The sequence below is a fragment of the Rhagoletis pomonella genome, unplaced genomic scaffold (assembly GCF_013731165.1).
Source record: "Rhagoletis pomonella isolate Grant_MI unplaced genomic scaffold, Rhpom_1.0 Rhpom_scaffold_00014, whole genome shotgun sequence".
Lineage (NCBI taxonomy): Eukaryota > Metazoa > Arthropoda > Insecta > Diptera > Tephritidae > Rhagoletis > Rhagoletis pomonella.
In genome coordinates this window covers 16,699,243-16,723,059 of record NW_023458568.1, presented here as the reverse complement: position 1 = coordinate 16,723,059, position 23,817 = coordinate 16,699,243, and the positions used below count along the sequence as shown (strand labels likewise).

The following is a 23,817-nucleotide window of genomic DNA, read 5'->3' as shown; positions in this document are numbered from 1 at the left end:
AGCGTTGGAAGATTAGATGGCGGTGCCACAACTTCAACGGGGGAAGGGGAAGATACTGCAGGGTCGTTATTATTAGAAGCAGACTTTGATATATGTCCTTTTGAGGAAGATAACTCCGTTGTCTGTGGACATGGAGAAGAAAGATTAATTAAGTCATTCGGAAGGTTGTTCTGACGTGGAACGGTCCTTTCAGTAGGCGGACTATGAAGACGCTTACGTTTTGACACATGAATGTCCTTCATAGATTGTACGGTATCTAAGCATTTAAAAGATTAAAATACATTTTCATAATGTTTAAATTTTTCGGTCAGTACCGACAACTCTCTCCCTACCTCAGAAAACCCATTTCTGGTTTGCCTAAACAACTTAAAGAGATCAACTTCGGTTGACCTGCACTTTAAGCAAGACCAGCGAAGACCTTTGCCATCACTAATAGCGTCCAGAATTCTTCCTGTCAAACCAGCACATTTTAGATGGCAAATACCATCACAGAGCCAGCACGATAAGTAGCGTTCAGATTCGCTTTTAATTTGTCAGTTATCAAGATCACACTTCATATTGAAAGATTTAATAACACTTATGTTAATAAAAAGACAAGCAAAATAAGTTTAACACAACACACACAACAATTTAGGAGCTGATGTATTTAGCTTAAAAATATACGTAGCGAACAGTTTGAGTATCACTGTATTGTGACACTTAATAAACGCAGCGCAAACAGCTGTGACAAGAAATACTAAACGAAGTAAACAAAAAGAGCAAAAAGAAATGTGCAAAAATAGAAACGATCTCAGTTAACTACAAAGGAATAACAACAACAATGATAACAACAAATGACTCGGCAAGATTAGATGTAAGCTAGTGAAATTTAATTAAATTTAATATAAACCACAAAAATCACAAAACTTTCACTTAGCTTCGATTATTATCACACTAAGATGCTCGTAGGCACTTTTTATAGCAACTTTTACTCAGAAATTAGCACAATAAACTTTGCAAAATACAAAGACAAAACAGAGCACAATATAAGTAGAACTTCACAGCTTGACGTTTGCAATAATGCGATGATCACATACATATATGTATATCGGTAACCATTCTACCAATTTGTACCAAACTCGGTATTTTTATTGTGCTTGCCACATAAAAGCAAAAAGTTGAAAATTATTGAAATCTGACTAAAATTACGGCCGCTTTTCATATAACGGTAAATTTCAGAAATGCTTGAAACTTCAATATTTCGAAATTTAAGGACGCTCATTTACTCAAAATTGATACACCCCGGCTTACCATCTAGCGGTAGCTTTCGGAAAGGTGAAAAAACATATATTTAATACATGCGCCGGGTATTTAATGTTCGGCTCCACCCGAACTTAGACTTTCTTACTTGTTCACTAATTTAGATCCAATATTTACTGAAATATCGCAGTTTTTGTATTTTTCGAAAATAGCTTTATACGGGAAGTGGGCGTGGTTACAGTCCGATTTCGGCAATTTTCAATACCAACCTACCTTGGATAAAGGGAAACCTACATACCAAATTTCGTGGAGATATGTAAATATCTTCTCGAGTTGTCGTGTACACGGACGGAAAGACAGACAGACATGGATTAATCGAGTTCTTTTTTAATTCTGAGCATTTATGTGTCCATTTGTCTATATATATCTATCGCGATTAGTTTTGGCTGTTACAAACATCCGTTATGTGAATAAAGTTATAATACCCTTGTGCACAAGTGCGCACGGGTATAAAAACAAAAATCCCTTTTCCCTAATTAAAAGCTGTTTTGTGTGTGCAACACCGATATTTTGTAAATAAGACACGTGAGAATATGCGCTCTCTGTGCAGACCAGTGTTTTATACTAAAGTTATTACAGAAATCCCGCGCTGTATGTATCTATTATACATAAAGTGCTTTCGAATGAAAAACACAAGTATGTACATAGATATGCAATATTACATAGGATTTATATACATTAGGGCGGGCCAATTCTTTTGACTATGCGCCCATAGCATAAGAGGATTCTACTTGTAATTCTAAGCAACTTTTCCGAGGAAACCATGCGTCAAAAATCAATTAGCAGTTTGCCATACTGCGAAAATACATAGGTTTAGAAACCCCTGCAGCATGTTTTGTAAAAAATTTAAGCAATTCTTTACGACACCACAGCAAAGTGTTAAGAAACCTATTTTCGCAATTTGGAAGATTCCAAATTGATTTTAGAGCCATGGTTTCTTCGGTAAAGGTGATTAGAATTACACGTATGTATATGCAATATGCGCATAGTCGAAAAAATCTCCCATACAAATTCACCCGCCTTAATACACCTACATACATATTTTATTTTCTCATTTTTTTAATTTCTAAGGACAAAAATAATTTATACAAACAGCTTTCTCATTCGTTTTCGGGTTTAAATTGATTAGTTGGCTGACATTTCATTGGCTAATCTTAGTTTAAACCAGCCAGCTCGGGCGTTTAAACTATGTATAACCACAGCCGTGCACTGAAAAACTGGCCCCATGTCGCACAATTCAATTGTTTGTTAAGTAAATTAGATTTGACTAAACATATTTAATGCTTTTTCGCTTAATCTATTTCTCTTTTTCGTTTCGATGTCAGTAACCAGTGAACTATTTATTTCCCCTTTGTTAACGACTACCTCCCAAACGTTTGCCATGGGCAAGTTTTACTATTTGCATTATCAAAGAATAGAATCACTCAAAATACTTTTCAGAATCTAGAAACTCGAAACATTTGAAAAAAGAATAAATGGTTGGAAAATTTTCTAATGTTTCAAAAATATACAACTTCTCGAGTTCCCCACACGTTTTTGTAACTTCTATCACTTTATTTTTCCCAAATTACTTTCTGTATAACTCATAAACTTGCTATTACAAATTTAAAGTGAATGAAGTTCCGCTGATAGGGTTCATATGAACGGCGTTAATTAACGCAGAGAATAGCTTTTTCTTATTTACCAATTACTAAATTTTCTTGCTTGGTATGCTAGGCAAAAAATCCCGTTTTTCGACAGAAAATCCCATTCGCCCTTTTTAGTCATAAAATCCCGAAAAAAGGGCGAAATCCCCCAAACTGGCAACACTGGTGCAGACATTCAGACATTATCTTCCGAGAGAATTTCAACCCCTTCCAATTTGGATTCAGAGTGAATTGCAGAACCTGCCTGAATAACTGTAATCATTGAATCATGGGAGAAGGTAAATTTTATAAGCGGAAGGGAATACGTTCGTTCCCCTTTTTAAAACTCCAAACATAGCTTTTTACCTTCCTTTTATTAGCTCGGGATGTAACTATGCAATATTGATGCGCCTAAAAGATGCAGCGATTTCTATTCTCAAGTTACATACCTGATGACAGTACGAATGGCAATTATAATAGGGAGGTTTTAGTTTTTTAAACTCTTTCTTGGCGTGTCATAATAATGTACACAAGTGATTGTAATAATAATTAATGTAGGCGACGCACAGTGGTTCAGAGCTCACATTAAGCACGAAAAAATTCGTATCTCCTATGAACCGTGACCGATTATTCTTAAATTCGAACACAATAATCTGCTTTGATGTAGCACATTTGAGACTATGTTTAGTTCAAATACCTCTACCCGTACCAGAATTATATACCAAAGTATGGTCACAAGGAATGGATAAGATACACTATCCGTTAAATTATAAAAAATATGACAATATCGGTGTTAAGTGAAAGGTAATTGGAAGTACATTAATCCAGACATGTGTTCGGGTTTCCACCCAGTAAATATTCTAAAGAGAATAACTTTGTAGATTAACGTCTTTTTTGTTTTGCTAAACATAAATGAACTTGGAACTGTAAGGTTAGTTTAACATATGCACAGTATTTTATATCGCTTTTAAACGCAGTTTACTTTTCAGAAAAAAATTTGAGTTCTTAATATAAAAACGACAAGAGATATTAAATTTGTGATTATTGAGCTCTTTTATTTAAAATTTATTTAACAGTCACTATCTAGAATGTTGTCAGCATCATGAAACTCAAGGTTTTCTATTTCTGCCATAGATGGATCGGCTAATAATTCTATAACTTCTACACATAATGTTTGAGAGGTCTGACTGCGAAATGTTGATTTTCTTGAAAGAGAGGACACTAAAGGACCGATGACAACAGTAATACATAAAACAAATCTTCCATTGTTTTTTCACGTGAAATTTTTCAGGTATGGAACTCTCTAAAGTTTCTAAAGTCTTAGTCCTTGACTCCAAGGCTTCCTCCGACAACATTCCAATTGGTAATGAAGCGCTTTGTATTATGTCGGCTCCATGGATTAATATCTATATAATTGAATTTATAATTATAATTGAAGCTTTATAACAACTGACTAGAGCTGCTAGCATCAACTTCTCGTTGGATGTGGTGTTGACGAGGCAAGATACAGCTGAATTTTTAGCTCTTTTACTTTTTTTCCGAAAAGTTCTTAGCGGGCCGGCCTGAAGAGAAACTTGGAACGTCATTACCGATCTTCTCTCAATTCTCGAAATCCTGGTAAATTTCGGAGAATCTAATGAAGCCATCAAGCCATTCTTTGTTGCGAGCTTCGAAAACTGATTTCGTTCTATTTGCAGATGCCCATTTTCTTGACAAAGCAGACGTGAAATTCCAAATTAAATTTTTAATTTGCTTACAATTATCGAAGGAAGAATTTTCATTTAACCCAAGTAGTAAAAACACATGATTAATTACAGCAACGGTTTTTGGTTTGCTGTTAACTTCCTCGCACCAAACGTTGTAGAGTACCCTTTTTGAGATGGACATCTTTCTTAAAAAGAACAATAATTTCCAAATAGGCAAAGCCTGGCGCCTATAATTTAAAACATTTAAAGGTGAATATTAAACCCTTTCAAAAGAAATAAAAAAATCAGTGCTATCAAAAAATGGTGTTGAAAGTCTACGTATAAGTGAAGACGATTCGGAATGTAAGCTTATAGACGTCTCACTTCTTTCAACAACATTTGCTAATAACCAGTGGTTTTATTTAAAAAAGAAAAACTAACTTTGTTATAAGCCTATAAGTTGTAGATTTTAAGTCAGCAAAAACCAGTACGAAGTATTGTGCGATGGTCTTTATTTTCTATTCAATTTATAGTCATGAACTTCAAAAAAGTCGCTGCTGAAGTAACTGCACACTAATTGCAGGGGCACACTACATTTTTATTTCGCATCAAATTGAATATTTCTGGTACCGTTACCTACAGTGGCCATTAAGCTTCCATTTACTTAACATTTTTTGTATTATTTCAACTTTTGAATTTTCGATTTTCTTTGCGGTAGATACTTCATTTGTACCAGTGTGCGACGCCAGCATGCCTACCTTGTTTATCGCATGGCGAGTTGGTGCTTTTTCGGGCGCAGTACGTCACAGAGTAGCTTGTGCTGCGAGCGTGGCTGGGAACGGAGAAATTTGGCGATTGTGGTGCTATGCCGCCCGAAGGTGATTTTTTCCCAGGCAAAATTGAATTTGGTCCGCCATCTTTGTTGTTCAGATTCGGAGTGCTCTTGAAAATGTCCTTCATTACATCCAGAGGCCGGAAGTCGGAATCTAAACTGTCCACAGCCGCCTCCAGAGTTAGCAGTAGTTCAGTGACGTAGCCTTGCATGTCTTCGCCCTGCTCGGCAACAGTTTCCACCAAGCGAGACAGTATGTCGGAGAGCATACGCGAGTTGATGGGCACGTTGAGGGCGCGAAATATTTGCAGACAACGGCCCGCGTAGTGACGCGACGAACAAGATAAGCCCAGCTGCAGAGCGGTTTGCGCCCAGCGCTCGGCAATGCGGGCCTGTGGGTAGCTGTCGGCGAATACCTTCCCCACGTGCTTAAGGAAGCAGCTAAGCTGTTCGGCTGACTTCACCATCCACACTGGCGTTGTATAAGGAAGAGAGAACATAAATGAAGTAAATGGTTTGTGAAGCTTACAGCTTACCTTTCGCTGTGATATCTTCGTAGTTCCACAATGGTTGGCAGGTGTCTCGAGCGAGAAATCGCAACAAACTTTTGATTACATGCGAGATTAGCATGGTGGGGCCCGGTTGTGGGGGCGCATTTTCATCGGTTATTATCAGTGGCACTTCAGAGTTTTCCGAAGTATTTGGATTTATTTGCAAGTTGCCAACATTCAAGACCACTTGATGCTGTTGATTTTGCTGCTGTTGTAGCGGTTGAAGTTGTTGCTGCTGCTGCTGCAACTGTTGTGGTTGCCCAATCACCTGCAGCTGTTGAGTTTGCGACTGTAGCTGTGCAGCAAGAGGCGGCGGTTGTTGCAAGTTTGTGTGTTGCACTTGTTGCTGTTGTGTTGTTGCGTAGTATGTATTAACGTTTTGGATATTCGCAGTCGACAGAGCTACAGCAGAGTTCCCATTATGGCTCATCGCATGGATCATACTTGAATTGGAGACGGGTAAATTGCATGGACTAACGTTGTACAAATAGCTGTCGAAATCTTGATGTGATTCTGAAATTAAAGGGAAGATGGAGAACATTTTTTAAAACATCATCTGGTTAAGCTTAATAGTACTCGCTAGTTACTAGAGCAGGACTGGATTTGAATTGAAAAAGTTATTTGTGATTAGTTAGGTATATATGTTTGTGGAACGTTCCATGTCAAACGGACCAAAGCTCTGTCCAAAATTCTATGGGATAGAAATTAACATAAAGCATGTCAAAAGAATCGTAAATTTATAATGCATCAAATCAGACATAGCAGAATTGAAAATTTAGTATTGCGTAAATGCCGTGACACTTAAAAGACGTCATGTCCGTAAACGCGCAAATAAATTTATCATTAAGTTTGTTAAAACAGTGGTCAGTTATGTATTAGGTAAAAACGGATTCTAATGTTTTTGGGCTCGCTGATCACCCGAAAAGTCAAAATCAAACGTACGTACGGTGTATGAGCAACATTCATATCTCATCTGGGTTACTCAACTTTTCCGTGATAAATGGTAGACCGAATATGCATCCGCTATTTGAATTTTTAAAATCTGATTTCAGATTCATAATCAGCGGCCTAGAGAAGCCCCAATTATAAAGTTTTAAGCGAATCGAATCGATTTTGAATGTTTTGTCCGTCACATTGGGTCCACCATTTTAAATTTTTATAATCCGAATTCAGATTCAAAATTAGCGACCTCGATAACCTACGAGTACCGAAATTTAAATGAATCCGGTAAGTTAAAAAAAATCTTCCGTCATATTGGATCCTGAAGATATATCACCGGAAAATACTGAAAATTTGCTTGATAATACGCTCTTTAAAATACATTTATGCAAGTTTATGTACAGTATGTAATAAATAAATAAACGTTTTAAAATTCATAAACTGCACTTTATTTACATAAGATTAACAGAACTCAAACACTTTTAACCGACTTCAAAAAAGGGGAGGTTATCAATTCGCCGGAATACATAACTTTTTCACCACGTGAACCGATTTCAATAATCCTTTTTTTATTGGAAATATGGTACCTCTAGGGTCGTCCCGTAATTTGGTTTAGAGATCCGATGATTGGATCATGAAGAAATTAACGGTACCCCTAAATTTGTATATGAGAATTGAAGTCGGTTGGGTTCTTTCCTTAAAAACTACTTGTTTAATAAAAAGTTCTATAAACTCAAGATGCGCTCAACTTTCAAAAGTACCTAATAAAAATTTTAAAAAAGAGTCAGTAAAAATAAATATATTGATTCCATGAATTTTTGCACTTTTATGTTCATTTTTTCGATTTCTGGTTTCTGGTTTTCGATAGATGGTGATTTTTCACGATTGCTAAATTTTTTTAATATTTCGAGTTCCGAAAAAATTAACTGAACTCTCAAGAAAAACGAAAAATTCATATAAAACGACGGACGAGAAATGGAAAAGAAATTTTCTTCTACCAAATTTTCATAAATCAGTTTGCAGCTCTCAAGAAAAAAATGCTCGTAAATTTATTTCCTCATGAAAATTTACAGCAAAAGCAAAGCGCCTTTTCAAGCAACAGAAATTATAATAAATATTTCTTATAATTTCCTTGAGAGCTGGATTCTTAGCTTTAAGATACAGTTTGCATTTGAGGTTATTAGCTTTAGGGGGGGTTTGAACCCCAAAACCCACCCCTTGTGTGCGCTAATGGTCGCAGCGTTTACGTAATGCTAAATTTTCAATTCTGCCACGTTTTATTTGGTGCGTTATAAATTTACGAGTCTTTTGACATGCTTTACGTAAATTTATGTCTATCCCATGGAATTTTGGACAGGGCTTTGGTCCGTTTGACATATACATATATGTTTAGTCCTTTTAGCCTCTCATATTGTTTTAACACTTTCACCAATTGAGCAACAATAACAGCAATGACAATGTAATATTTTAAAGCAATAATGGATAAAAATATACATATATGTAGCGCAGGTTTGGATCTTCTTTTTCAAGAACCGATGATTTGTTCAAGTAACCAAAGATTAGAAAGCTTCAAGAATTATTTAAAATATCCAAAAAAAAAAATTATTAATTTCATACTGCCGAACGTAAAAAAAATTATATTTTTATTAAAATTGTTACGCTAATAGCAAACGTCTCGAATTTTCAGCAAACTTTTCGATTGTTGTCTCCTGAATTATATCGCGGTTTTGTTGTTGTGTTTCTCAGCTACCTTTCTACTCTACGAAGTGTATTAAACGATCGCTCCACAGTCTCTGTTGTGCATGGAAAATCACTCAGAATGGAAATACACCCATTTGTCGCTAGTAGAAATTCATTCGCTTTTTTAAATAGATCTACAACTTCAACAGACTGTCCATAACTAATCAAACTTGCAGAAAGCAACCTCATTCCCTGTGGATCCTATGGTGCTTGGCTGTAATATGGGGTTGTAGGCGACCGCCATAGCCGAAGGTTAGAGGTGCGAACTATCTACTACTCGGAAGCAGTGGTAAACGTCCAAGTGTATTTCTGCCATGGGAAAGCCTCTCATAAAACCATTTGCCATTCGGAGGCGACGTAAGCTTGTAGGTTTGTCCATTTGAGTTATAACCAGGGCGACCAAAATTAAGCGTGAATTATGAAGGAGATGAATAGAGAAATTGTAGCTGTGAAAAATAAATTGCACGGTGCTACCAAAAAAAGTAGTGTAGGATAGGATAGGATAGTGTTTGGCTGAGATTTGGCTCCGATTTGTGGCGTGCGCCTTTGTGTTGTCACACAAAGGGGAGGGATCTACAATTTTACGCCATCTCCGAACGGCGATGGTATTTTTATGAGAAGCTGTTTTTCATGGCAGAAATACACTCGGAGGTTTGCCATCGACTAACGGGAGGCGACCGCTGTTAAGAAAAACCTATTTTTTCTATATTTTTTGCGATGTTGCTTTCACCAGGGCTTGAACCCAGGCATTGCTAACCACTACACCCAGCGGCAAAAATACGGTCTTGTATTTATATGTGTGCATGTACCGGACGTTCAGATTTTTTGAGCAGTGTGGCTAAGGAGCTCATCAATATTTACTAAAAATTGATATATACAATGGTTCTTTTGTGATATATGTATAACTCAAAAACTTTTTCACCGATTTCGACCAAATTTTGTATAAATATTGCGCTTAGCCCTATTAAGCACCGTGTTGTATATTTTGAAATGAGACCACCTCGGAGACACTACCTTTCCGATAGAAAAAGAATTATCGAAATCGGTTGACGTGGTCCAAAGTTATGCGTTAAACATACATAAAAACAATATAAATTCTCACGAATTCATAACCTTCTCTTTTTCTGAAGTCGGGTAACATAAGAAAACCGTTGGTTAGCGATAAAGCTATTATTGATTGACACAGAAGGCGATGTGTGAATTAAGAAAATATGTGTAATTTTACAAAAACAACTGAGTATTTCATTATCACACGAATATACGTTTTTCGACTACGCACACAAAAGTGAGGTTATATTAAAATGTATCTAACCATAGGCAAACCAATTATGTACGTTCCGTTATTCGTAGTTAACTTCTCAATGCACTTAATTAGTTATCAATTCGTCGGAATATTTTTTTATGTATGTTACCACATAAATTTGGATCACGTTAACCGGTTTCTATAATTTAGTTTAAAGGAAAGGTGGTACCTCCGAGGTGGTCCCATACTTAATTGGTTTAGATCCGATCATTGGATCATGAAGAAATTAACGGTATCCTTAATTTTTTATATGAGAATTGAAGTCGGTTTTTGTTTTTGCTTAAAAATTACTTGTTATGGTTCAAGAACGGTGGGGTGCAATAACACCATACGCATTAAGGCCATATGGTCTTATTTCCATTTTGTTTTGGAAATAAAACCATATGGCGTTATTTCCAATCCAGAAGTGAAATAAAGTCATATTCAAATTTGTGCAAATGAGTAATAAAGCCATATTCTGAGATGACACTGTCAAGGCGAATTAATAAGGCGGTGTTACTGCCGAATCTGAATTTTTCGCCGTAGAGAACATTACGTCCAAATGCAATGAATTATTTAAATTGATACAAATTATTACTAATAAAATGAAATAAATAATTATTTAATATTTCCGGATTTATTGGATATTGGAAAATAAATATATGTACTTAGGTAAGTTTTAATTTTGCGAGTGCATAGCCTGGCGGGTGCACATTTGCTGGCTCCCCGCACCGCGCCACGCCGCACGCGGCCGCGCCCCGCTCGCGACCCCCGCGTCTCGATGCACTGCAGTAGAAAGTTTTTCCCACTTACATGGACTTCTGCATACGGAACCTTTCTCCTTTCACTTACAATGAAAAACTAAACATTTAAGGAACATGAAAATGACATTCTTTATATTAAAATAAATGCATTGTAATATTATTCAATTTCATAACTTACATATTACATCTTATTAAAACTCTTGAAATTTATTATTAAAATATTTAATATATCCTTTGAAGTTTCGTGGATTATCAATTTCCAAATTACAATCCATATTCACAAATTTACAATCAGCATTCTCTATGGCAAAGATCTTCGCCTGAAAGATATTACAGTTGTCATGAAGGCGATATGATCGTCTTATCTGCGGGTCGTCTCCTTATGCCATTTTAGAGCCACCGTTGTAGATGGAAATATCTTCATTACCCGCCAGGGGGCTTTGTTTTCTTTGTGAACAAGGCATTCTAATTTTTGAAGGGTGATGCGTTGTAACGCTAATTTTGGCGTTTACCAAAAAAAAGCAATCGTTTCTGTTGAGATGATTCAGTTTTTTATTTTAGGTAATTATCAAAATACCTAATTCCATTTTGGTTTTTAACGAAAAGAAATTCAATCGTTAACACTGAAGCTGTAGCATGCATTCAGGCGCTAGGTGGTAACATTGAGCGGGAAATGACATACAACAACCACTTTTCGTTGATGTACATATTTCGTTTCACCGTTAACGATTGAGTTTTGTTTCGTTACTTTAGCTCTGAAACGTAACGAAATTATTTTAATAAGTTATTTTTGCGCATCAACAAAACGAAATCGATTCATATATGGGTGAAAATTTTTCAACTGGACCTCGGATTTCAGTCAAGTTGGAATTTTTGCGTAAAAATTTGTGAGTATAGAGGTTTTTAGATGTGAAAGGGATTATGAGAATTTTTTTGAAAAATTTTACTTTTTAAAGTTTATAAGCAATGACATTTTCAAGCAATATTTTTTTCAAAACTCATTTTCTCTTTAAAGTATTTGACGAAATGACCCCTTAAAATATCATAAATGCCATTATTGTTATATGAAGTTACGTTAAAAGTCGCAAATATGAGCTTATTATTAGTTGCTCCTGAACGCGCTTTCTATGTAGTGAACACGTTGCGCGCATAGGCGGTGAGCGTGCATGGCTCATGATGCGTGCGCGCTGTGACAAATGTTGCTGTATTTATATTGCTTTAATTTAAAAAAATTTCTAAATTATAAAAATACTTTTTTTAAAGCTCCAATGTCACTACGCTTACAAAAAAATTTCATCAACTTTCGTCAAATACTTCAGGAGGAAATGAGCTTCGAAAAAAAGATTGCTTATAAAAGCTTTAAAAATTAAAATTTTTCAAAAAAATGCTCATAATTCCTTTCACATCCATCTGCTTCCAGTTCATTTTGTTTTGCCTACTTAGAAACTGTAACCAAGTGGCGATTCCACCAACTCACTAATTGAAACAATTGTTGGCCAGATTTATCGGAAATTAATATGGCCAAGCTATCAACGTAAGCAACTGCCTTCGATCTTTTGACTCTAAAGGTTTCTAATAGTTCATTTAATAACAGAAGAATGGGCGATAGCAGCCTTACCTGCCTACTTGTTCTTTTGATCACGGACCAAGTAACTACATTTGCCTTTATTACTATAGTTGGGGTTGCCAGATTTTTGTTCTCAAAATTCAGTGGCTTTCTCAGCGCAAAAAAAATCAGTACATTTTAGTACACATTTGTTATACGAAAAAATTGGACAATTCAATTAGTTTTGTTAAACACACATTAAAACAAACAAGTAAGAAAGTCTAAGTTCGGGCGGAGCCGAACATTAAATACCCGGCGCAAGTATTAAATATATGTTTTCCACCTTTCCGAAAGCTACCGCTACATGATAAGCCGGGGTGTATACATTTTAAGTAAATTAGCGTCCTTAAATTTCGAAATATTGAAATTTCAAGCATTTTTGAAATTTACCGTTATATGAAAAGCGGCCTCAATTTTAGTCCGATTTCAACAATTTTCAACGGTTTGCTTTTATGTGGCAAGCACAATAACCATACCGAGCTTGGTACAAATTGCTAGAACGGCTAGCGAGATACATATCACAAGTGGGCGGTGCTACGCCCATTTTCCAAAATTTTGTCATAAACGTATTTCTTGGTAAAGAATTGTTGCAATCATCAATTTTGAATAAATTAGCTTCAATATTTACTGATTTATCGAAGATTTTGTATTTCTCGAAATTACCGTTATATGGGATGTGGGCGTGGTTATTGTCCGATTTTAGAAATTTTCGGCCATTTGTTATGTTGTACCAGGACCAACAACTGTGCCAAGTTTGGAAGAAATTGGTGTAGCGGTTACCAAGATATACACATGTAACCATAAGTGGGCGTGGCTACGCCCATTTGCCAAAATTTTGTAATATTCTTATTTTTCGTCTAAAACTTATTATAAATATCAATTTTGAGTGAATAATCTCCAGTAGTTACTAAAATATCGCAGTTTTCGTATTTCTGAAAATTACCGTTATATGGGAAGTAGGCGTGGTTATTGAGCGATTTTAAAAATTTTCGGCCATTTGGTATGTTATGCGAAGGCCAACAACTGTGCCAAGTTTGGAAGAAATTGGTGCAGCGGTTACCAAGATATACACATGTAACCATAAGTGGGCGTGGCTACGCCCATTTTCCTAAAATTTACAATATTCTTATTTTTCGTCTAAAAATTATTGTAAATATCAATTTTGAGTGAATTATCTTCAGTAGTTACTAAAATATCGCAGTTTTCGTATTTCTGGAAATTACCGTTATATGGGAAGTGGGCGTGGTTAAAGTCCGATTTCGCCCATTTTCAATACCAACCTACCTTGGATTAAGGGAAACCTACATACCAAATTTCGTTGAGATATCTCAATTTTTTGCTCGAGTTATCGTGTACACGGACAGACGGACAGACGGACAGACGGACAGACGGACGGACAGACAGACATGGCTTAATCGATTTCTTTTTTCATCCTGATCATTTATGTATACATTTGTCTATATCTATCTCGATTCGTTTTGGCTGTTACAAACAACCGTTATGTGAACAAAATTAATATACCCTTGTGCACAAGTGCGCTCGGGTATAAAAAAAAAATCACATTTATTATTACATATTTAAGTACATATGTATATGTATTAGGGTGGGTCAATTTTTTGTTTTACTATATGCGTATAGCATAGGAGGACTCTACGTGTAATTATGTATAAGCAAATGTATTCGAAGAAAATGTGAAAATTTTCACTTTTGCGCCCTCTGGCGGTGGTTTTAAGAAGAAGATGAGTGCAGAAGTATAGCATGCTTTTATACAAAATTTAAGTACTTCTTTACGGCACTACAGCAAAATGCTAAGAAACCGATTTTCGAACTTTGTAAAACTGGAATTTGATTTTGCACCCATGATTTTCTTCGGCAAATTTGCCTAGGCCGAATTTCAGATGGTCTATTTATGTAGAGATGGTTTATTAACTTCAAAAATTTCATTACAGATCATACATTTAATCTGCACTTAAATGGCCAATATTTTCAGTTTAACTATGATATATGCTACATATATGATTATATATGTTGTAACAAACAATCAAGATTGATAGATAGGTTGTTTTATCAATCTTTCCAAACAACAATCAGCTGTTCAGCACTAAATGTAAACAAACAAAACAGCAATTTTAAGCAGGGTTCGGAAATTTGTTCAATTATTTCGAAAAAAGAATGAATGCGGAGCAACTACTTCACGATTACCTTTCGACAAATTTATTAGAGCTGAAAAAAAAATTAGAGATGTGTAATAAGAGTTGATACATTAAGTAAATAATGGTGATGCCAGATTTGGCAGATTATTTTCAACACTTTCCCTCAAATCTGACATTGTTTTAAAAGTGGTTACAAAGATAAAATTTTTTGTTCACGTTTTATAGAAACCAAAAAAATGGACGTTAGTTAGTCCACTTCGAGATAGTACGTAGTCCAAGCAACGATGTGCACTTGTTGTGCTTTTCTGATGATAAATTTTTGGTCAAACCGTCCGCCAACATATCCTCAGTTCACTGGTATTCCACTTTTATGTCGCTTCTGCCGATGGCTTCACGAATAAAGTGGTGACGTATGTCGATGTGTTTTGTCCGGTTGGGGAAAACTGGATTCCTGCTTAATTTTTGTGAGCTTTGGTTATCGTTGTAAATTACAACAGATTCGCCTTGGCCCAGTAACTCACGGAAAAAACGTTTCAAATATATGGCCTCCTTTGCGGAGTCGGACAAAGCCATATACTCGGCTTCGGTACTGGAAATAGCCACGGTTTTCTGCTTTCGGGACTCCCAGCTGATGCATGCGTTTGCATATTTGAATGCAAAACCGGTGTATGAATTTCGGTCATCGATGTTGGAACCCCAGTCAGCGTCTGCGTACCCTTCTAAGTCTTGTTGCGAAGCCACGAATACTAAGCTTAAATCTTTGGTATGCTTAAGATATCGCAAAACTCGCTTTGCTGCCATCCAGTGCGCTTTGCCATAGTTGGTGTTGAACTGGCTCAAAACACTGACGGTGTGTGCAATGTCAGGTCGAGTACAAATAGCTAAGTACATGAGCGATCCGACAAGGTTCTGGTACGGTAGTTTTTCGACTTCTAATTTTTCTTCTTCGGTGGACCGGGACATGTCCTTGCTTAATTTCACGCTTGAATTTGCGGGGGTGCTTACAGTCTTGCATTCGGTCATGTTGAATTTTTCAAGGAGAAACGATATATGTTTCGATTGAGACATGGAGATGGTCCTCGATTCCGTCTGCTGTGAAAATTCGATGTCGAGGCAATACTTTATCCGTCCTAAAAATGGCCTTGTTAAGTAGACATACTTTGTTGTTGTCGTATTTTTCAGCTTCGGTTTTGATTAATACCTTTTCGAAATCAGCTGGCATTTCCATGTAGATTTCGCTTTCAATATTGCCGTTTGAATACGCGCCCACAAAATTCAGCTGGTGCACTTCTAAACCCAATTCTGCCGATATGGCTATCAGTATGCGAATTGAACTTAAACGCGCGACGGGAGCGAAGGTTTCGTCGTAGTCGATTCCAGCCCGTTGAGTGAACCCTTTTGCTACCACCGACGGCTATAGTGCCGTATGCTCCCATTTTCGGTTTTACCGCCCATTCGGATTGTACGATATTCTTACCACAAGATCGCTCGACGATCTGCCATGTGCCGTTCTTCATAAGTGTATTGTATTCTTTAAGCATGGCTTGTTTCCATTCGTTTGCTTCGAGGCGCTTCAGCGCTTCTGTACTACTTTCAGAATCGGTGTCTTGAACCAAACTTGCTGATTAAAACTCTTCGTCGCTTGGTGTGGAGTGGGTGCCGGCTGCCGTGACTGTAGCGTGCATTTTTCGTGGCCTACCCTTCATCCCAGTTTTCAACTTTCTCGGGCGTCCTCTGGTTCTTTTATGTTGGCCATCGGTGTCTAAGTCAACGTCATCATCGTTCTCGGTGTTTGCATCTGCGCGTCCTTTGGTGCTTTTCGGTTGGACTTCAATGCCATCATCGTTTGCAGGTTTGGCATCTGTGCGTATTTGTTCAATTTCATCTGTTTTTATCTCTTGACGTTTGCGTACTTGATCTGAGTCTCGTGACAATACTTCGATTTAATCTGGGAAAAACTCCTCGTACTCATTCTGCTTCGTTCTATCTTCTTCGCTTCAGGGTTCCATAGTCGATGGGCCTTCGAGGTGTCCGAATAGCTTACGAAAACACATTTTTTAGATTTTGGTTCGAATTAGTTTTTACCTGGTTTTTTGATCAGCGCGTAAGCCGTACAGCCAAATTTTCGCATATATTTTGCGTTGGGAGTTTTTCCTGTCCACGCCTTAAACGGGGTTTGCCCATCCAAACTCTGGGTTGGACAACGATTTCGGATGTGGTTCGCTGTGTTAACCGCTTCTGCCCAAAACGTAGGTGGCAAGCCCGACTGGATGAGAAGACAACGTGCCATTTCCACGAGCGTACGATTTTTTCTTTCAGATACGCCGTTTTGTTGCGGCGTATATTCGACGGTAAACTCGTGGCGTATGCCTTCGGATTTCAAAAAGTTTTTCATTTCACTGCAAGTGTATTCGGTGCCATTATCAGTGCGCAGGCATTTGATTCTCTTCCCTGTCTCATTTTCGACCAAGCGTTTGAATTCTTTGAATTTTTCGGTAACTTCATCTTTGCCTCTTAAGAAATAGACCATGCCTCCGGGAGTGCGAACTCTCATCGGGCCGCAGACATCGCTATGTACTAATTCGAGCAGCTCTTCGCTTATTCGTTCAGATTTCGAAAAAGAATTCTGTGTTTGCTTTCCCTGAATGCAAACTTCGCACGTTTGTAAATATGTAGATGGGTTCGTTTGTATACCGATCGCCAAGTTCTTGCTGATAATACACTTCAAATCATTTTCGTTAAGATGACCAAATATTTCATACCAATCCTGTAGAGAATGCTCTTTTGGTTTCACTAACGCGGCTGTTTCGGTTGCATCTCTCACGTAGTAAAGGTAATTTTCGCGTTGCGCTATGAATACTTCGGCGCCTGTGTTCTTGTTGAATACAACTACACATTTTTTCTTAAATGTGACTTCGAGGCCATTATCGGTAATCTTGGATACTGATAGCAAATTCGTTCTCAGGTCGGGAACGAACAATGACCGCTTCAAATTTACATTGAGCTTCGCATTTGGCTTTATTGTGACTTCGCCGCATCCTTCCATGCGTATTGAGTTGTCATTTGCTAATCTTAGTGACTTGTTGTTCGCAGTGCCCAAATTAACGAACTTTTCTTGCTGTGTGCACATGTGGGATGATGCCCCCGAATCGAGGCACCATTTCTCGGATTTCGAGTCGCAAAATATATTGAACGCCGATTCATTGACTTGGCAAGAAATGTCATTCGACGATTGCTGCTTTCGGTTGCTAAAATTCTTTGATTTGCAGTCTCTGGCTTTATGGCCAATTTTTCCACACGTGTGACATGCAAATTTAAAACTACTGTTGCTGTTGCCCTTGCTGTCGCTTTTATAATTCTTGCTGTTTCTTTCATTATTGCTGCTGTTGCTTTTGTTTTTCTTAAAGTTGTTCTTGTTGACGTAGAGGGCGCCTTCTGCATCGGTATTTGCGTGTCGTTTTCGCACCTCAAACTCTTCTAAAAGTTTATCTTTTAGAACTTCGGGATTTGGCAGTTTCTCTTGCGAATCTATTGCAATTCGGAATGTCTCCTATTCGTTAGGAATACTATACAACAGAAGAATTGTGAGCATTTCACCAATAACGGTGATCTGTAGTTCCGCCCACTTGTCGACGATTCCGAAAAATTTTTGTGTGTGATCTCGCATATCGCCGCCATCGCTCATTTTGTGTAAAATGAGCGACTTCAATAGCGTTGCTTGTCGTGCTGGCCCGCTCGACTGGTACACATTGTGCAACTTGTCCCAAACATCTTTTGATGTCGCGCAATTTTTTATATTTTGCAATTCTGGTGGACTATGGACAAAATGATCTCGTCGTTTTCTTCCCACTCCGCAATTGCTTCAAGCGGCTGCGTAGGTTTTACAGCTGTTCCCTTAACGTACTTCCAAGAGTCATTTTTAATTAACAATGCTTGGACATGTATTTTCCACGTGTCGAAATTGTCCTTACGAAGTGGTTCGATTTTAAATGTTCCGTAGCTCATGTTTTGCTTCTTTTCTAGGGCTCCACTTCTACGAGGTTGTTGTTCGGATTGTTGCTGCACGATTTTCTCGCTTTCTTCGGAAATTTCCTCTTTTGATGAAACTACTGCTTTTATTTTCGATTTGCTATCTTCTTCAGTAGGCATTCGGGTGTAGCGCTTCTAAAATAATTTTTCGGCGCAGTGGAAGCGTTCTGGTTTCATAACCTTTTCAATTATTTCGAAAAAAGAATGAATGCGGAGCAACTACTTCACGATTACCTTTCGACAAATTTATTAGAGCTGAAAAAAAATTAGAGATGTGTAATAAGAATACATTAAGTAAATAATGGTGATGCCAGATTTGGTGGATTAATTGGTAGATGATTTTCAACAAAATTCTCACTCACATTCTCTCACGTTCGCGATCGATAACACTAGTTTACACGAAAAAAGTACCTCGATAAAAAAGTGCTTTCTAGCTTAAAATGACACTCATTTATTTTTCTCAAGAAGCGTTTTTGCGATTTTTGTAAAAAACCTGTTTTTCGTGTCTTATTCCAGTTTTTCACCGAAATCTCCGAGGGAGTTAATGTTATGAAGCAATGATATACATTTTTAGAAAGGTACAGACCTCTTCTTTACAGCAATATGTCATTATTGGTAATCTAGTGATTATTACTTTCACAGCAGCCGTTCAAAGTAAAAAAATTGTAATTTTTGAGCTTTTTTTGGAAATGAATGAGGTTTATTGACTTTTTTTCATAAGATACAAATTTATGCAGATATATATGATAGAAATTTGAAGACAATTCTGTCACATACAATTTAAGCTAAATATTGCTTCGATGGAAGAAGAAATGTAGAAGTTATGATGCATAATGTAAATACAAGCAATTCGACGTTTTTAACATTTTCACACTTCAGGTCGAAAATATGATTTTTCTGTCAAACTTCTTCGTTTGTGTTCCATCCTGTCTTCTCGAAGTTGCATCCAACAATAGTCTCCCATCATTGCCTGATCCCAGAAACCTTCATACCGCTTTTTGATAGTTGTAATGTCCTGGTGAAATCTTTCCCCTCGTTCGTCGCTCTCAGCTCCCAAATTCGGTGGAAAAAAGTCCAAATGACTATTGAGCAGGTGCATTTTCAGAGACATTCGAGCAGCTGTAATAAATAAAATATTTTGTAAATTAATAAGTAGTTTTTTCTTAAAATAATTATTTTAATCCATGCAAGGTATAACCGTTGGAGATATTTAGGTATAAGTCACAAAAAAAAAATTGCATGGATTTTTACAAACTTACGTTTAACCTAAAAATACTTCACACTCACCAATGGCATTGAAGTTTTTCATCAAATTGTCAATGAATTTACGGTCGTTTTTGCTTATGTGCGCTTAAATGCACTTGAATGCGCTTAATCGTACAAAACATGTGGCGCATACGGAGTTTGGAGTCCAATGTTCATCCGCATTCTCGGCTTGAATTCCAAAATATTGTTCATAAGCAGTTAAAATGGTTGGGGTTATTTTTTTCCGAGCACTTTGTTTGAATATGTACAAACCACAAATAAAGCAAAACTTATCCGGTGAGTGATTGCACATTTTGGGCTTTTTCCTTAGAGCAAAAACGTCATTCTAAAATACGAGAGAACACAAAAAGAACAACTGTCCAACAAAAGTACGAAACGAAATCCGATGACGTTTGTCAACTACCTAACGGGGCAGGAAAATATAGCGGAAGTTCAATGTCGCTCAAGCAGTAACGCATTTTACCGACTGGAGATATTTCTGATCCCCCGTACAACATTTACTTTGATTCAGCATATAAATTAAGACAAAATAGACTTTTTTGTGTTTTTTACTATTTTGGTAACATTCCGTAGATATGGATTCAACCCCAGCCCTGCTTCATCATTTATTTCTGTGTAGGTGTAAAAAAGGGCTGACTGTCAGAAGCTGAATAAGCATCATTTTACAAAATACGTTATAACTTCAACATTTTTCGTCCGATTTAGACAATCTTTAGCTTGACTTGTTTGTTATAAAATTATTTTGAACTAAAAATTTCATGTATCGGACAATTTTTTTAACTTTGAACGACTGCTGTGGAAGTAATAATCACTAGATTACTAATAACGATATATTGCTGTAAAGAGGAGGTTTATCATTGCTTCATAACATCAACTTCCTCGGAGATTTGGGTGAAAAACTGAAATAAGACACGAAAAACACGTTTTTTGCGGAAATCGCGGAAACGCTTCTTGAGAAAAATAAATGAGTGTCATTTTCGTTTTCAGCGACCACAAATTAAGCTAGAAAGCACTTTTTTTTATCGAGGTACTCGTTTGAAACTGAAATTCTTTTTCGCGAGTTAAAAATGTCCGCTGCTTTTCATTCGCGATCGAAAAAAGCAAAGAAATTTTTCTCACTCGAATATGAGAAGTCCGAGCATTGCCGATTTCGGCCTCTCATAAATGAGAAAAACGATGCAAATAATCCATTCGCGATCACTCACAACAGCTTATCGCGATAAACTTATCGCGAAAAATTTTCAACGACGTTGCATGGGAGATAATTTTTCGCATTTGTTTTGGGTATGCATTTTGTTATGCATACAGCATACATACATATGCACATATGTATATGTAAGTAATGCAAGCAAATGCTTTTCGGTTGGAAGGAATGTAGGAATATGCACAAATATATGAATTATGGTGGTAACATATATGTATGTATGTACATTAGGGATGTCAATCCCGGGATCCCGAAATCCCGGGATTAGTCGATTTAAATCCCGGGATTGCTGGAAACAATTTTTTTGTTAGCCAATTAAATTTTTATCAAAAATATCCCCAAATTAAGAATTTTTTGCAACCCTTAATGCTATAATTTCTTTAAGATCGCATTACCATCAAAAGAAGGAATAATTTTGCTTCGCTCGAAATGGAATAGGTGATGCACTTATATATTTATTGTTTACTTAAATGTGTTAACTTTTTTATTATTACTTAAATATACTGATAATATCTTAAATTGATCTCAAACAGTGATTCAAAAAATTTTATATAGTTACATAGGCAGTTACTGCTGTAACAAATACAGTCACTTACAAAAATATTTTGCATCGATTTTTTTTGCAATATTCAAACTATTTTTCATGGTATTTTTTTGTTAAAAAAAAAAAAATATATAGCTCATTTTACAACAAAAATCATGTAAATCAAAATTTCACACTTTAGAGAAAGTTGGTTTAAGTTCACCAAATTATCATAAAAATATCAAACTTTTTAATCATAATTTTTACAAAAAACTCTATTATGCAGTTTTATAGCCCATTCAATTTAATACAATAAAGTGCAATTTTAAAGTTGCTAAAACTCCCTTGATTTTTGAATTTTTTTTACTGACGATGTTGAGCATTTTCTTCCGTATAATGAATTTTTTTTTGAAAAAAAAAATACAAAATGTCAACGGGATGTTTTCGCAACTTCAAAATTGCACATACATATATATTTTTTTAAATTAACAAAAAAAATACCATGAAAAATATTCTGAATATTGAAGAAAAAATCTATGCAAAATATTTCTGTGAGTGACCGTATATGCATTTGTACTTGTAGTACAAAAACTATGTTATAAATTAATGAGGATATGAACATACATACATATATGTTTGTCAAATTTTTTTTGTTTTTTGTTGATTGAAAATACTGATTTTTCGCCTTAATAAATATGTAAATGAATTACAATAAATTGTACTTTTTTTTGTTATATCAATTTAAAATACTATAATAGGATGATCACAGATGTGTTGCACTTTTGCCTGAATTTCGGGACAATCCCGGGATCCCAGGATTGTATTTTCAAATCCCGAAAATCCCGGGATCGACAAAACCCCGAAAATTGACATCCCTAATGTACATATAAATTACATACATGCATACGTGTAGTTAAAGTATATTCCAAGCGTACACTTTTCAGTATAATGGTGTATCTGCATGTTATTTTATTATAATGATTGCGTTTATTTATTATATCTAATAAATTGAACTTAGTGGGGATAAGATTGACTAATGAGAAAAGTGGGCGTCTGGTGAAGACTGAGAGTAAAGAAAAGCAGAAAAAAAACAATACATATAAAATTTTAAATTTTTCTTAAATGTTTTGATTCACCATTCCAAGGATATTAATAAGAAACCAAAAATATTCACACGTAAATAGAATAAGAATATGTATGGATGTATGTATTACTTAGAAGAAAACTCAATAAAACGAAGGTCTGCATTTCATATCCATGCACACATACATACATATGTATATATGTGTGTATCTATATGCATGTACTTATATAAGTGCATAGTTATTTACTGAACAGTTGCGCACAATGAGCAAACATTTTGCAGCAATAACCAAATAGCTAAGCGTTGGTTTTACTACGACCTTGGAAAGACGAAAAAATTTACTTGTGAGCATTTTAGCCTGAAGTATGTATGTATGTAGATACAATATTGCAGCAGCTTTCTACCTACCTTTTGTTTATTTTCCACTAATAATTAGTACGATTTAGAAATATTTACGGAAATAGAGCACATGATTTCGTTCATTTTAGAGTTGTAGCAGGTAGTGAATTTTTCTTCACACTGCATTTCGCTAAGTGCGGAGTTGTGTGGTTTAGTTGGGATTTCCCGTAAATACCTACGTTTTTCATAAAATTTTATTTTGTAAGAGTTTTGGGTGCGCACCTACATAAATGAAATAAACAATGCTGGTGCTTCATTCGCGATCACTCACAACAGCTAATCCTGAAAACTTTTTAGGGCGTTGTATGGAAGATGTTTTTGCGCTTTTCTAAGAAATTACGCTATAATTGCCCGTATACATATACATATCGTCGTTTAAAATACAATCCCGCGTAACTGACATTGGCTGCCAAAAATCAAATTTCTAATTTTGTACTAGGTCTTTACCGCGAAAAACCAACTAGTTCGCTAGTAACTAGATCCTCACCAGTCCAAAATCGGCGAAAAGTGGTACTTTTAAAAAACTAAATTTTTTTTCAGTTTTTTTCACTAGAAGTCTATGTATATATAAAGTGACGAATTCAGAAATACATGCATATATGTTACCACCATAATTCATATATTTGTGCATATTCCTACATTCCTTCCAACCGAAAAGCATTTGCTTGCATTAATGAACGGGATGGTCAGTAGTCCCTTTTCACTGAGTGAGATAAATTTTTGTATTCCTACAAGACCCACGAGACATTTTAAACCTATTGTGTTGAGTATTTGTAAATCAAACTTTGAAATGCATGATGCTTTTCGGTGTTTATGCCAAGATTTTAACAAGCATA

The 23,817-nt window shown here is 36.2% G+C and overlaps 1 protein-coding gene across 1 annotated transcript in view; it reads right to left on the bottom strand.

The window, feature by feature from the left end:
• Positions 1 to 23,817, bottom strand: part of LOC118749276 (protein furry-like) — a 1,083,341-nt gene that overhangs the window by 145,471 nt on the left and 914,053 nt on the right. The window contains exons 25-26 of the mRNA XM_036484076.1: positions 5,978 to 6,505; positions 5,368 to 5,913 (exon numbers count right to left, since the gene is read on the bottom strand). Of these exons, the coding sequence (XP_036339969.1) occupies positions 5,368 to 5,913; positions 5,978 to 6,505 (1,074 nt within the window). The remainder of the gene's footprint in view (positions 1 to 5,367; positions 5,914 to 5,977; positions 6,506 to 23,817) is intronic.